This window comes from Brienomyrus brachyistius, chromosome 23, assembly GCF_023856365.1.
Source record: "Brienomyrus brachyistius isolate T26 chromosome 23, BBRACH_0.4, whole genome shotgun sequence".
NCBI lineage: Eukaryota > Metazoa > Chordata > Actinopteri > Osteoglossiformes > Mormyridae > Brienomyrus > Brienomyrus brachyistius.
Genome location: NC_064555.1, coordinates 20,612,440 through 20,629,003, shown reverse-complemented (window position 1 = coordinate 20,629,003; position 16,564 = coordinate 20,612,440). Strand labels below are relative to the sequence as shown.

Below are 16,564 nucleotides of genomic sequence, written 5' to 3'. Positions count from 1 at the left end.
GAGCTGAGCTGACCGGATGCCCTCTCTTTGTCCAGATATGTACAACCCACAGTGCTGCTTCAAAATATGTCTGTTAAGAGGGCAAACACTGGTGAATAAATAAAATATTTTTTTAATGGACATCAAACAACAACTTCATCTCAGTGCTTAAAGTAGTGCTTTACAGCAGTGACCCATTTCCTAAGCCTAATGCCTCTGCCACCCCCAATCTGATTCTGAAGTACTAATCGGGCAGCATCTTCGTACATCCTTCCAATCAAGCGCATATTTAAAGGTTAAGATCAATGGAACTGCTGTGAATGCTGCTGCAGCGTAATGGACCTGCTGTAGATGCCGGCGAAATTGCAACCTGTGGCACGGAACCTCATTGTGCAGCCTGAGAAGAGAGGAGATCGTACCACTAACAGATCATTTGGTAGTAACATTAAATATAAACTAAATTACCATATTTTGTGAAACTACAAAGGAAATTTTCTATATACACGTCCACATATACATATCTATTTAACACACAGCCACACATACACACTTCCTCTTCTCCCATTTCCTTCATGTCCTCGTTCTGGTGGTACGGGTTAAGGCGTGTCAGCATTCTGCCACTGGCAATGGCGTAGGCTGCGAGTGAGGGGCAGGGGGCCTTATGCAACACCAGGGCTATTTAGGTGTGCTTTTCGGCTGGCTGGGAGGGGGCTGCTCCCCCTGCGCTGTGGGTCTGTCCGCCAAGATGAAGGAATCGTTAGAACGGGTGCTGATGCGGAGAGGCGTCAGGCGGCTGGCGTTGCTGGGCGACCAGGGCAGCTGCACCTGAGCTCTCTGGGAGGGAGCCACCCCATCATCTACCACGGCGGACCATGGCGGCGTATGCAGAGGGGACGCATGATCCACGTCTGGCATGAAGGCTGGGTTCTCTATCCCACCTGTCAGAGTGCAGGGATTGGGTCATGATCACATGATCACAGAAATAAAACATGCCAACTGGAAATGAAGAGCAATTGCGTGTGTGGTGAGTAGCACCGCCGGCTAAACTGACTAATAAATGACTTGCTAGGTCAATGAGAGCCTGTGGGAGACACTAATAGAACTCTGCAGGTCTTATTCTGTTAAGAAGTGTGGGAATTACTTCATAATAAAATTAATGTACATTCAGAATAAGATTTTTGATGATTCGTGAAATCAGTCTTTAATTGTAAGAAACGTCTGATTGAGATGTGAGATCCTTAATTGGTTTTCAAGCCCCATCTGGGTTTCTAGTGCACCTTTAACACACATAATGAACCTTTGTCTTATTTTCTGTTCCATCACTGCTACTAAAGCCATGGTTACCTCCAGATCGAATGGACAGTCTTGTGGGAGCCCCACCCCCAGATGCTAAACCACCCGGAAAGTCAGAGGTGAAGACACTGTCGTCTGAGAAGTCTGGTGGCAAATGGAGAAACAAGTGAAGAAAAATGCATCATTCAGTCACTGTAATGTTGCTAATGTTCCATAAGCATGATTTTGCAAGAGGACAGTACTGAACAGCTGCTAATTATGGTGTGCTGAATGTCTTAGTACTCAATGGTAGTTATCCAGAGCGTTGAATACCAAAATGTCACAAAGCTTTGGGCAAGGTTATACTATAATTACCTGCGTCTTCAAATGAATGGGTTTTGTGTTTTCCGTTCGGTATCTGGACAGAATGAGGAGTAACACAGTCACACGTGAAGGATAACTTCTTCCATGCAAGCATGTGCTGTAGGGAGTAACCGGCCAGAATTCTTTACCTGATCCTTCTTGGCTGGTTTGATCTTCTTGCTTTGGGTGACACCCATCTTAGTAGATTTGAAGGACTCCAGGCGGCTCCTCATGGTGCGCTGGAAGATCTCCTGGACTTCATTTTCGTCTTTGTTGAGTCCCATTTCTTTTCTGCTGTACCTGTGTCTGTGCTGAAAGGCAGCAGGCAGATGAGCGGTAGAGAAGTTCATCTTTGGCTTTCTGACATATCAGTCCAACTGGTATTTGTATTTATCCCGCTTTCTTTTTGCTGATGATTCATTTGCGATATTTTGCAATCTTCTTGCCAGACTGACCTTAATTTTGCCTCATCCTTAACTCATTGTCAAGGGTATGAACATAAACATAAGAACATAAGAAATTTACAAAAGAGAGGAGGCAATTCGGGCCATCAAGCTTGTTTGGGGAGAACTTAACTAATAGTTTAGAGTTAAAATCTTATCTAGCTCTGACTGAAATCACTGCACGGCTTCAGCAATTCATTGGCTCGAGGTGCAGTATAGTACAGTGCAGTACAGCACTGTATGCAGTTACTTTTATTAAGTACTGCTTTATTTGTCTGACTTGCCTACAAATTCTGAAAAATTCAAAAACTCATGAAGACAGACTATGGGAACAGACCTCATTCCTAAGTTGGGGGCTGCCTGTATTAGGTGTGTATGTGGCTTTTATACCATTTTCTTTGACTGGTTACCTGTTTCCTGGCCTTATACAGGTGCATTTGCAGCACGTGATGAGTATTGATGTTCTCTGTGTCCCTCATGCTCTTCCCCCTCATGTCCTCCTCCACATCCAGACACACTGTAGGCACGTTGTCCTGCCTTTAAGACAAACATGAATAAGAGCTCTTCTGATTGCAGAACACACTTTCCTAAGACTGGTTATTCAGAAGCCCAGTATAAGTAATGCAGAATATAATATGAAGAGATATACCCCGGGTACTTACATCATACAAGTCATCGGTATGGTATAGGGTCCTGTGTCTGAGCTGTCAGAATTCATGTCTGGCATAATATCTGAAATATCTGAAGCCAACTTTTTCTTGAAGTCAAGGTTTGCATTGTCCTCAGACCGAACGAAGGCCAAAGATCCACAGCGTTCACCCTAAATCAGGAAATACGGGACTTAATTGCGTGCTACCACTGTATCACAGCCATTCCCCAAAGAATAAACAGTGAAAACACCCTTTCTGAACAAGGACACAAGAAATCAAATGCACCCACAATGCATTTTGCAGCCTTAATCGAAAATGGCAATACAGGTGTCTAAGATCAATATTAAGGATTTTGTTCTTTTTTTGGTAATTCAAGTTGGTAACGTGGTGAAGAAGTGTGAACGTGGATTAAAAAGCTGAAAGAGAGAATGAGGAGCGAAGTCTTTGGATTGTTCTATGCCATGACCTTAAAATAAGGTCACGGGTTTCTTTTGTTAAAGCTCTGTTCTTAAAAATGGGATCCTAACTTCCCACGCCTGGTCACTCCCAAGCTGGTCTTGCCCAGGTGCGTCACGCTTGCATAATGGCATGCCTTCTCACACGCAGGGGGATAATCACAACCGAGTGCCTCAGGCATATTGCGGTACATGTCTAAAGGCAACAAACCGCAAGAGGCGAAAGATCACCTCGGTGACGTAGCTCATAGCATCCTTCAGGTTGAGCTGATGGAAGACGTTGAAGAGCTGGTCCTGCTTCTTCCGGGCTGATGACTTCATCAAGATGGGGCGCAGCCACTTTTCCTCAAACTTATTCCACCTAGTCGTGAGACCAAAAGGGAATGTTCAGGTTACACGCGGTAACATTGACACACTGACAGCAGTGTGGGGAATCAGTCTCGAGTACAACACGTTCGACATACAAATGATGTATTTCAGTTGCTTGACTTACTTCTCTCTCATATAGTTGTGTCCGATTTGCCCAGATATGTCTTCGATTGCTATGAGAATGTGATCAAATGCCTGAAAAAACCAGAGAGTAATTAGGAAGCACCAGTGTCAATAGACTGGTTTTCATACCTGGACGAGGGACCTTATCGTTACCAATTTCAGTCCTTACCCTGTTCTGTAACTTCTCTATCAGGGAAACCTCTGTCTTTGATGTCCTTTTCACTTTCAGCCAAGTGACCAAAGGTTTCATAGTTACTCCCTGGAACAAAGGAATTGCTATTATACTTTAGAGCTTCTTCAGAAGTCACACAATATACTTAAACTGGCATTATTTTCATGTATTGTTATTTGGAGAGATGTATTTCATCACTGTTAAGTCATTTGTAAAGGAGAACTCATGGCTACATTTTATTTGTCAAGTAGGACATAATTGTCTTTATTTATTTATTGTAAGTCTTACCTGCAACACAACAGTAAAGTAGACTACTATGAGTGTGGTGCTGATCATGAGGTTCTTCTCCCTTACTTTATTTTCATCCAGCATGAAGGCCAGTGCATAGGCAACAGCACCCCTTAGACCACCGTAACTCAAGACCACCTGATCAATTATCTCAAGGGGAATGAGTCTGAAACGGTTCAGGACCCAAGTAAGGGCAAAAACTCCTGTGACAGAATGAGAGATGCACAATAAACAAAAACGGCCTGAAACCTGAAATTGGTTATAAAATTATCATCTAGAGCACTGGTCACCAACCCTGCTCCTGGAGATCTACCACCCTGCAGAGCTTAGTGCAGCCTTAATTTAACACACCCGATACAGATAAGTATTGGAGCTTGCTATGTTGATGCTGAGTTGACTCTAATACTGTGATGCTACTGAAGGGCCTGATTACCTGCGTCAGGTGTGTTAGGCTGCGCCTAAACTCGAAAGGGTGGTAGATCTTGAGGAGCAATGTTGGTTACCACTGAGCTAGAGTATAGGCAATTTAGGAATTCAAAATGGTCTCTAATTTTTATTTATTTGAATTTATTATTTGATTTGCAGTCTCGATGAATATTTTAGAAGGGCTTATGCGAATACAGAAGACAGGGAGAGCATCAAGCACTGCCCCTTTTCAGACAAGTACAAAGGGATGATATCTTACCTATGATCCTGTACACTAAAACAAATACAAGTGTGAGGAGTATGAAGGCCGTGTTCCACACCCAGATCTGAGGGTCTATGGCAGAGATTCCCAGGAAGACGAAAATGATGGTCTCCGAACCATTGGCGAACACCTTCATGGCGTATCTCACTGTCGTCACCGACGACTCCGCCATGTTGGCATTGACGTACTTCTGACAGCAGACGCCACAGAATGTGATCCTATGACAGATTGAATGAAATGGCTATTTATTCTGCTTACATTAAGGGAACAGTAACACAAATAGTATTACAGGATCCTCCTCTGCATTATCAGACAAAACCTACAGAGCATACATGCTTGCATCTTAGTCAGCAGTCTCGATGAAGGCAAAATTTTAAAGGGCTTACGCCAAAATGGAAGAGAGGGAGAGCATTTCAGCTGTCAGGTAGGAGAGGTAGGAGACGATGAAGATGAAGCCAGGCTCAATGATCTGGATGTTCTTTGTGCACCTGGTCAGGAGCGAGAGGAGGACGGCGAACACCACTCCAACCAGCGCCCCTCCAAAGGCCACCACAAGGAAGGACACTGGGGGGGGTGGGCAGCCATCATTAGAGCATATGGGTACCAGGGCCAAACAGGGACACCGCACAGGGACAGGCAACAACAGCATTCAGTTTGATCACCACTTTCTCTCAATGATTTTCATTCATCTTATTTTTATTTTGGGCAAAAAAAATGCCTGGAGGAAGCATGTATTTAACTATATTTCACTTATTGTCTTTTAATGGACTAAATTATTTAGTCATTTTGTTATTTATTTAAAAATACTAGAAGTGGTCAAACTACAGTAATGAAAAATAAGCTTAGGTAGGTGACAATTTCTAAGAATGCCACGTCTATAAGACTCCATGACTACATTCATATCACATTATACCGCACTCATAAAGCATCATAAACATGTCTATAAGTTTTTATAAAAATGCATAGCACATTATAGCCATGTTTATTGTGCGTTGTGAATGCTTTATGAAGCTCTCATCTTCTCATCAACTTTCACAAGAGAAATTTATCACAAAAAGGCCTATGATGTGATCTACTTAGATTTCCAGAAGGCCTTTGATGTTGTCCCCCACAAATGGCTCTTGCTTAAGCTCAAAGCTGCAGGGATTTTAGGAACTGTAGCAGCTTGGATTGAAAACTGGTTAACAGACAGGAAGCAGCGAGTGGTTACAGTATTACAGGCACAATGTCACAGTGGGCCTGCGTTCATAGTGGGGTACCGCAGGGTTCAATTTTAGGACCACTATTGTTCATAATTTACATCAATAATATTGATACCAATACGTACAGTAAACTGGTTAAATTTGCAGATGACACCAAGGTGGGTGGTGTAGTATATACTGAACTAGCAGCACCAAGGCTACCATTGGATCTGGATTTAATTAGCCGCTGGGCTGATACCTGGCGGATGAAATTTAACATAGATAAATGCAAGGAAATCCATGCAGGGAGCAGAAATATAAAGTAGATATTTTATGGGTTCCACTGAAATAAAGGTAGCTGATTATGAGAAAGATCTCGCTGTGTATGTTGATGCTTCCATGTCCCACTCTAGCCAGTGTGGGGAAGCAATAAAAAAGGCCAATAGGATGTTGGGTTACATCTCTAGGTCTGTGGAGTTTAAGTCAAGGGAGGTGATGCTACGATTATATAATTCCTTGGTAAGACCCCACGTGGAATATTGTTTGGTCACCACACCTTAAGAAGGACATTGCTGCCTTGGAAAGGGTGCAACGTAGGGCTACGAGAATCCTGGTCTCAGTGGAATGTCTTATGAGGAGAGGTTAGCTGAGATTAATCTGTTCAGCCTCAAGCAAAGGAGAATAAGGGGGGACATGATCCAGGTATATAAGATTCTAACAGGTCTGGATGCTGTTTAACCAAATGACTATTTCAATATTATTTTAAATACCAGAACTCGTGGCCATAAGTCGAAATTAGCGGAAGAACATTTTAAAATGAATTTGAGAAAGCAGATCTTTACACAGCGTGTAGTCAGAGTATGGAATAGTCTTCCCGCTAGTATAGTGCGAGTTACCACCCTGGGTTCCTTTAAATCAGAGCTAGATAAGATTTTAATAACTCTGAGCTATTGGTTAAGTTCTCCCCAAATGAGCTTGATGGACTGAATGGCCTCCTCTCGTTTGTAAATTTCTTATGTTCTTTAATACACTATTGATACCATCATAATGCAGTACAAAGCATCCTTAATTCTTATACTGACCATTATAATGCATTATGAAGGTATCTATAGTGTACTATAGATGAGAGCTTCATTGGAGCTTATTAAGTATTATAATCAACAGTATAATGCCTTATGACTGCCTTATGCTTTATTAGTTCTTATACCAATCAATATAATGCATTATGAAGTTATCTCTAATGCGTTATAGATTACAGTTTTAAGTGAAGTGTTAACCTTCAGTAGTTAAAGTATAGGGCATGATATAAAGCTATTATAAAGTGTTATAACAAACACGTTACTGATTTATCAGAAGTAAACAGCGAGACGATGATAGACTTTATTCGCTTACCTATGCCTTTAATTATTTCTACTGCAGTGATTCGATCCGCTCCTAGAGTTACAAAAGCGTCACAAACATTGTACAGCACCTGTGGACAAGTGAGGAAAAAGGTTATACGTGACTAACAGAATGAAATGATACTAGATTTTGGTTCCACAATACCTATGACAATTTCATGTATAATGCAAAGAATAATGCATCCTGAATGTTAGGGATGACTGGATTTTGTACATACCACTGTCACGCCGTCGTTGAGGAGAGATTCTCCAAAAACTAAGATGAAAAGCACCTCATTGACATGGACTTCTTCAAAAACAGCTAGCACAGCTACTGGGTCCACTGCAGACAGCAGACTCCCAAAGAGCATGAATTCTAGCAGATTAATCTTCAGGTCGCCTAGAATGCAGTACATAAACCATTGTTTCTTCCGGGATCTCACCAATCAGTGTGGTGTACAAGCTACTCACCAATCTATGCATTCAACAATCCACACACAAAACAACAACCATCAGATTTACTAGTACTTTCCCCCAACTGTTATGCAGTTCTGGGAAAAGAATGATGAAACAAACAAAGCTTGAATACATATGGAGCATAGAAATGATGGCTTTACCCATGATTCCACCCAGGTAAACACCCCACAATGAGAGGCCCACAGTGACAGCATTCCAGACAGTCCCCAGAATGGCATAAGTCAAGATGGCCCCCATGTTGCTGAAGAAGAGCTTGTTGGGCATGAAATAGCCTGCGTCCAGGATGATCTGGGGCAGCAGGTAGTAGAAGAAGGTCACAGGGGTCAGAGTGAAGGTCTGGGCCTTGTCTGCCCCCCAGATCATTCCACCCAGGACGAAACCAATTAAGATGAGGAGTGCACTCTCTGGGACGTTCTTGGTCAGGTTATGGTTCAGTTCAAACACTGGAACAAACACGAAGAGGCAGAGAGACAGTTAGAATCCCGCGGAGGAATGTTATCGCCAACATTTGTCCATCATGATATCACTTTCACAGCAACACCAACAGGAGACTCACCAATTTGATTCCATTTTGCTAACAAATCTTACAGAGTACTTAGTCAGACGTTAAATATAAATCTGCAGTCTCACCGCATCGCCAAGTATCCCTGAACAGCATGAAATAATATATCTGTAAGATCTCAGCTGTTTTCATTTTTGGCCACCTCAGCTGGTCACATCAGTCTGGAATACCAGCAACCAGGGGCGTTTCTAGCTATTGGAAAGATCAGGGGCTAAGTCAGGTTTACCTGGGGCTTGGCGGTTTTTTTATTTGGAAGGAAAACTGGCAGTGGGGCTAAAATGTGACCCATCACCACGAAATGAGTCTTAAGTCGCACTGGTAGAACTGAACCCATAAGACTCATTTCGTGGTGATGGGTCACAAATAAACTTTATAACATATTATTATAAGATTATAATATAATGCAAACCAGAAAATAGACAATACAGCAAGCTTTGCCGAGTTAAACATTAGATATTCCAGGGGAGGTTATTGTCAGCGATCTCTCATGAGTCACCCACTCACTATATTTACATGTAAGCATCAAAAAATGTTACAAGGGAATCAAATGTACATGATCATCTGACTATATGAAGGTACTGATCACTTATGTCAGTAACAACGCTCAATTAACTGCCAACATACCACAGATCGTAATATTTAGGGATGGTGGGATAGAAAACCAAGTGGATAGGGTTGGTGCTGTAGACACTGCTGCCAGGAATTACTCACACGCTACTTATTGCTTAACTACCGATAATCTTTTGGCAAAGTGAAAAAAGACCAATGAACCATCATTAATGTTAAAAGTTCCCGTGGGAGTTGGTTTCCTCTTTCATTATGCCCAGGCACAAACCAGCTCTTCTCTTCGCTAGAGACTGTTGAGACACAGTTCACAGATTTACAAAAATCATTCAGTTCTGGCACAGATGTTGTGAAATATATTAATGATCAACTGGTTTTTTGGGTACAGAGTGAGAATAGAATAAAGGCATTAAGGGTATAATTAACCTTGCCATTAACCTAGCTCTTTCTGCCGCTTTTGAAACTGTCAGCTGTGAGACTGAACATTAAAATGAATGACCTCCACACTTCAGATTGCTGGTCAAATGATTACTCGACTCCTGTTTCCGACCTCTGCCTGCGTTCTCCAGAGGAGACTGCATGTAAAGTGACTTCCGATTGGTTAAAAATTAAAATGAAGTCATTGCGCTTTTCTGCCCCCCCCAGTCCCCCCAGTGGAAACTATGACAAAATAGCAAACTCACGTCGAATTGGCCAAGCCTCTGCCATGCTTCGAGCCCTAACCCACTCTTAAGTTAGTGTACAGTCACAAAGAACTTCAGCAGTGAACAATGGAACTGTGTTAGTCTGAGTGATAAAACAGTGAGCACCCCCCCCCCACTCCCCACCACCACTCCTGTCTCTGCCCAATGTCATTGTCACAGCTCTAGACAATGAAAGCTCACGGCATGACAGCACCACACATGCCCTGCAGATCCAGCTGTATGCCTGTGGCATCTTCATGAATAAAATATGCGACTGAGGGGAAAGTTCGCCATGGTCTCTGTGTCCACGCTACAGACTCTTCATGATCCTTGTATTTTCTGTTCAAGACAATCAACATGTACTGAACACTAGACATTACCCCCTCGCTGTATGTGTACTGGTTTAAGTAAAAGTCTATCACAAGGTAACAGAATGCTAATAATTGGGTAGTATTTTCAATTGAATGCAGAACATAGACAAATAGCTACTGAACAAAAAGGCATAGGAAAGTTATTGAAAACACTGTTATGCAAATGAAATACTGGAATTCTCCAGCTAAATGCCAATAATTTCAACGGCATTAAGATGCTTGGCTAGAACACCCAGTGATGATGTCTAACAGCCCCTGTTATAACCATTTTTGAATAATTTGAAGTATATGCACAGATATTCTTCGTCTTAATGATACGTACCCAGCTTCGCCAACCCTGTCACAAATATCCAGAGAGCCACGATGTAGGGCTGTGTCACATGGTCCCAGTGAAGAGACACAATGGACAACTCTGTCACATTTGTCCCCGAGATGTTGGTGGGTGGCAGCGGCTGGCCCAATATGGTCAGGGGCTTCCCATCCGTAGGTGTGCTGAAGATGCTTAGGAAGAGCGGTAGCCAGAGGAGGCTGCTTTCCATCTTACACCCCATAGCTTCCAGTAGCACGGAAAGCACTGTTTACACTGTAGAGACCCCCACAGACAAGGCAGGTAACTGACAAAGCGTTGGATATTATTTGAATGCAGGGGACTTCACCACCGGGATCCTGCCGTGCGACAGTGCCGGTCCAGCGAGAGCTGGGACACCTTAAGACACCTGAGAACATTTATCTGGCGTGCTAACCAGGGGGCGGGTCATTGGTTCTCAGAAAGACGTAGTTAAGCTTTCATTGAGCAGGAGATCTTTGTGTTCAAAACAGGGGATTTAAGCAAAGTACATTCATATAATAAGATCAGATATTTTTTTCCCAAAATCCTTTGCAGTATAAATCTAGTATAGCTTTACAGATTTCTTTATGTGTCCCAGGTTGTGGCTTGGATAGCACTAAAACAACTACTGGATTTAATTCATGGAAATAGCATTCAGTAAGTTCTACAGTACAACAAAACGGTGAAACTGATTAATGCATTAAAAGAAAGGTTGAGATCTGGGGTAATCTAACCCTAACCCTAACCCTAACCTCTCTGCTGCAGAGAGAGTAACATATTGGGGTTCTATTACAGCATTTTTTAAAATGGAATTTCAGATATTTCACTATATTGGTCACTGACATTGATCACATCGCTGGCTGTCCTGAAATTCCTGAGCTCTCTGGGACATGTAGACAGAAGCCTTCCGTACAGAGGCAAAGGCTGCCTTCCATGTCATTGTTCCGTGTCAGATGGGGATCAAGGGCCAGCCGGCTCTGAATATATGTGGCAGGAGGGTAAAGCATTTACACTGAGTCTCATTGTCTGCACGCTGCGTCATTATGTTCCCGATGTCAACTTTCATTACCTGCCTTCATGAAAATTTAGAGATGTACATTGAATGTGGTTGTACCCCACCCTTTGTAATGTGTATGTGTGTGTGTGTATGTGTGTGTGTGTGTATATATATATATATATATATATATATATATATATATATATATATATATATATATAAAACTTTTTGGTTTCATACATTAATCTGGCAGAGCTACCCTCCAGTAATTAACACTTCCTCCTCCGTTTGGTTTAATGATTTGCAGCTTGAGCAGATCTGAGCGGGGGACAGAGGTCACGGAGGTGCGTATAAGGACATCGTCCCCGGGAGGGGGGGCGTCCGTCGCGATGTGCCTCATGGGCCCAACATTTTGTAGTTTGCAGTGTACAGCTGCTCACTGGTGTCTCCGTCGCAAAATCAGCAGTTATGTCTCCTATCATCACTTAACTCACAGAGGAATTTCAGGAAAAAAGTTTCAGATTTAAGTGAAAAGGTTAAGAATTCTGTTGGGGGTGGGGAGGGGGGGCAGTGCCTAGATCTCTTACATGGCACACAGAGATCAGAGATGTAACTCATATTATTTTCCAGGTGATTAAACCCCATCCATAACTACAGTAGCTGTGGGAGATCTGTGTATGAAGACCATCAATCCCCTTTGCTCCCCGGGCAGTGAGTCATTAGCAGTTATTGACGGTCCTCTACTTACGAATGAGATACGTTCCAAACGGCCGTTCACAGCTTGAAATGTTGAAATAAGTCGTTATTCAACATTATTTTAAGGGTATATGCAAGTACTAAGAACTAGCATGCTGGGAGTTCGCACGCTATGCTGCTGCGCGGCGGGAGTAGCGGTCAGAAGTCGTACTGGGCGGAAACGGGAGGCCAACGAACACAATTTGGACTTACAGTCCTCTTCGTTCGTATGTCTGAAAGTTCGTAAGTTGAAAGTTCGTAAGTAGAGTATTGACTGTTTGTGGCCAAGTAAAGTACTGTCATTTAATTTCTTTAAGAGCTATGGGGAAATTAAGACATTGTGAAGTGCAATTTATTATAATGTACCGCACATGGCCTGTCTGCAATGTCCTGTCCTGTCTCACCTTTGCTGCAGGAGGATAGCATAATGCTGGCCTTCTGCACAGCGGTGGAAGACAACTGCCACCAGCTGGCAGCACTAAGTCATTGCAGGCATGGCGGTGCCTTATTATTGTATGGTGAATTATCGTAATACCAGTCCAGAGTAATAGCAGCCTCAGTGTATGTGTGTGGAGGGGGGAGGAAGGCTTATCATTTCTTAATAATGATGACCGGATTAACAGCTAATTTCAGCTGCTTAATGGCAGGTCTCGCCTGCCAGGCATCTGGCACGGGACTGTTAAACATTGCTGAGGATTCCAGGTAAGCGCGCCGTCGAAGACCAGCGTGAGCTTTTCAGAGAAGGTCGGCAGCACCTTGGGAACGCAGCAACATGAAAGCTGAGCTGAAATGGACACGAGTTTCGCATTTGTACAGCTGGATGGGCAAACAGTACCCCCCCCCCCCCCTACTGTTAAAAGGCATAACAGCACTCAGGGGAGACGCCGCTATACTCCACCTGCATCTGAGGTCCAGGCCGCTACTCAGCATCCATATTTCATGCAAAAGTAACTATAGTTACTATGCACAGGTGAGCTGGAAATTTTAATATTTCATACATTAAAAATAAAGTCATAACGGCCAATTGTATAGAGATGTATTTTTATTTATATCCACAAAGCAGCTAAGACAAAATGTCAGCAGGTAGATTTGTAGTTAAGGGCAGGAGCCGGGGGGTCTAACTGGTGCACCAGTACAAGCTGCTTAACATGCAGTACAGTGAGCAGCTTCACAGATGGGAGAGAAAAAGGCTTTAGCCTTTGAAAACAATATTAAGCGGCTTCATGCTACCAGCCTGATGATACCCAGACATCATTATCACGCTTTTCACAATTTCATCATATTGGTCTGTCATCTTAATAAGGAGCGACGAGACAGAGAGCTGGGAGCTGAACCGAACCTCATAGGAGTGGAGCGCCTGATTCACAACTCCCACAATGCACTGGGGTGAGCATGCCTAGTCTTTACCGGCTGTCTGCTCCCTCTCGGTGAAGGGACCGACCAGAAGTGCGTCAATGTGAAGCCTGGCTGCCTGCTCACATGGTGTGCAAGTCATGCACCGGAATCCGTGCAACCACTGACCATTTTGCATCACTGGTCACTGGAAACTACAGATTCTCAGTATACACCCATCCACCCACCCATCCATCCATCCATCCATCCATCCATCCATTGTCAATTGCTATTGTGATTCAGCGCCAAGATGTACGTCAGTGAACTCTGAATGACACGGCAGCCTATAACAGGTGACTCCCGATACACACACATCAACAGGCAGTCGCATAATTACAGGACAACTTAAAGCAAACTTGAATCACAGAGAGCTGGAGGTTATGTGACAATACAGACTGTCTTTATGCTGGTTCATAATAATAATAATAATAATAATAATAATAATAATAATAATAATAATATAAGCGCAGGCGGCATGGTGGTGCAGTGGTTAGCACTGTCGCCTCACACCTCTGGGACCCGGGTTCGAGTCTCCGCCTGGGTCACATGTGTGTGGAGTTTGCATGTTCTCCCCATGTCGTCGTGGGGTTTCCTCCGGGTACTCCGGTTTCCCCCCACAGTCCAAAAACATGCTGAGGCTAATTGGAGTTGCTAAATTGCCCGTAGGTGTGCATGTGTGAGTGAATGGTGTGTGAGTGTGCCCTGCGATGGGCTGGCCCCCCATCCTGGGTTGTTCCCTGCCTCGTGCCCATTGCTTCCGGGATAGGCTCCGGACCCCCCGCGACCCAATAGGATAAGCGGTTTGGAAAATGGATGGATGGATAATATAAGCAGGCCAGTCCAAGCAACTAATTCAGCTGACTGCATGTTTTTGGACTGTAGTATCCAAGGGGAAACTAAGTAACGGGGGAGATCATGCAGACTGTCATGCAACACACTCAAAATAATATCTTTGTGGGGACTCTCCATTCATTTCTATGGGCAAAACCCTAATCCCAGCAATGACCACCTTACCCCTTACCCAGTCCTAACCTTAACCATTAGTAACCAAACAAAATGCAAGACTTTTGGCATTTTTTATTTTTTTATTGCAGTTACATTTTTTGTAAAGCTGAATTTCCCCTTGTAGGGACTGAAAAAAATGGTCCCCACAATGTCAAAATAACAGGTTTTTATCAGATTGTGGGGAAATTTGCCCCCCCCCCCACACACACACACACAGCTGCTATCCTATCATTAATATTTCTCCATTCATTTCTATTGGCAAAACCATAATAATAACTATGACGACCTTACCCCCCACCCAGCCCTAACCTTAACCATAAGTAACCAAACAGAATACAAGACTTTTGGCCATTTTTAGTTACGTCACTGCATTCACGGATTTTTACAAAACTGAGGTTTATATTGTGGGGACCTAAAAAATGTCCGCCCAAGTTAAAAACTGCCAGATTTTTACCACATTGTGGGGACATGGGTCGCTACCATGTAGTGAATACAAACCTACACACACACGCACACATGCATAGCGTGGGATTCTGAACAGCGATGCTCGAGGTATGAACCAACAATAACAAAAAGGTGGAGAAGAAGGTGAAAATGAAGAAGCATTTACAGATACGTGTCGTTTTCTGTTTACATGATTTATGTATTTTCCAAGAATTTTGTAACAAGGGAATAACATGAGAGGAGCGAAACGTGCATCTAATGTGTCACTTCTGGCTAAAAAGCAGTCTGTGCTAGAGGTGCCAACTGGAAGTATAGAGAACTAGGTAAGACTTTACTTGGAGGGGGGGTAGATAATGTAGTACTGTATTATGCTATTACTTATGTATTAATTAACCATGAACCTTGCCACATTGCTCAACACTACCTGAAATACTTCCCTTTAAAATCATTAGGCTACAGTAAAGTGTGACCCCCATGCCGGCAGAGGGGGGAAGACAGCGTCACTGCAGCACACGCAAAGCCGCCGCTCACCCAGTTTGCAGAGCCAGCAGACCAGGACCCAGAGGGCCATCAGGTAGGGCTGCTCTACATGGTGCCACTTCCAGGTCACGATGGGCAGGCTGGTGAGGCCGGAGTTGCCTTCCGTCCCATTCGTGGCGTTGATGTTGCTTTGGGGATTTGTATTATGTGCCGAGGAAGCCCAGGTGGTGCCGGCCAGCGCTGCCAGGAGCAGCGGCGTTACTGCTCCCCACAGAAGCTTCATCCTCAGGCTGCTAGGCTCTCTCCAGGCTGCCTCAGATCTCTCCAGGCTGCCTCAGATCTCTCCAGGCTGCCTCAGGTCTCTCCGGGCTGCCTCAGCTCTCTCCAGGCTGCCTCAGGTCTCTCCGGGCTGCCTCAGGTCTCTCCGGGCTGCCTCAGCGCATGCTGCTCTCTCTCACTCTTACTCTCTCGCTCCTTCCCCGTTGTCAGCGGTGATGACACCCTCTGGCACGAGTCCCTGTTCTGCTCTGGAAGCCGCCCGTCTCGTGTGGACCTTTTTCACTGCAGGTGTGGCTCAGCCTCGCCAATTGCTACAGGTGCCCGGGTGCCACGCCCATCCTGCGCAACATGCCTGCTCTCCTCATTTACCAATAAACAGAGGTGACCTCTTCCCCTGCCCTCAGGCTAAATTAGCCTCAGTCCTGGATTTACGCTGGTATGCTGCTCATTGACTGGAGAGCAGGGGTGCTTACCTGCACCACGCCCAGCCAAAGGTAAGTCCCCAAATGAGACACCTGCAGACAGAAAATCAGTGACTTCATTATCAATGACCAGAGGGAATGTTTACATAAAAAATTTAAAGTGATTAAAAATGCAGTTCATACTGTACTACGCTGCATGTCTTAATGTCAATGAAAAGGGTAATAACATTTAACACGCAGGAATCCCCTGTAATTATGTTCATACAAATTACTGTCCATCAGCAGAAAAGTGACTGAGAGAACATAAGAGCTGCAAACTGACTGCTCTCCCCTTTGACAAAGTGAACAGGAGCAGATGGATACTTGCACTAGTTATATTAACTTAAATCCTGTTATGTGTCTCTCTGTGTTCAGAATGTATGGCCACGGGTGAGGGGGTGGTATGGTGGTGCAGTGGTCAGCA

General features: G+C 43.9%; 1 protein-coding gene across 2 annotated transcripts; it reads right to left on the bottom strand.

Annotated features, from left to right (window-relative positions):
• Nucleotides 1-96: 96 nt before the first annotated feature.
• On the bottom strand, nucleotides 97-15,953 carry slc9a3.1 (solute carrier family 9 member A3, tandem duplicate 1). Of its 2 annotated transcripts, none has more exons than XM_048993514.1 (16): nucleotides 15,452-15,953; nucleotides 7,980-8,282; nucleotides 7,602-7,762; nucleotides 7,376-7,454; nucleotides 5,189-5,366; nucleotides 4,800-5,020; nucleotides 4,115-4,317; nucleotides 3,824-3,913; nucleotides 3,656-3,726; nucleotides 3,394-3,523; nucleotides 2,720-2,877; nucleotides 2,468-2,594; nucleotides 1,764-1,925; nucleotides 1,627-1,669; nucleotides 1,324-1,416; nucleotides 97-917 (listed from the first exon to the last, which is right to left on the bottom strand). In XM_048993514.1, the coding sequence occupies exons 1-16, from the start codon at nucleotides 15,681-15,683 to the stop codon at nucleotides 655-657; spliced, it is 2,514 nt and encodes an 837-aa protein (XP_048849471.1). In that variant the 5' UTR covers nucleotides 15,684-15,953; the 3' UTR covers nucleotides 97-654. The 2 variants fall into 2 exon arrangements, with proteins under 2 accessions (XP_048849471.1, XP_048849472.1); XM_048993515.1 differs by lacking the exon at nucleotides 15,452-15,953 and adding an exon at nucleotides 10,342-11,028.
• Nucleotides 15,954-16,564: the final 611 nt, after the last annotated feature.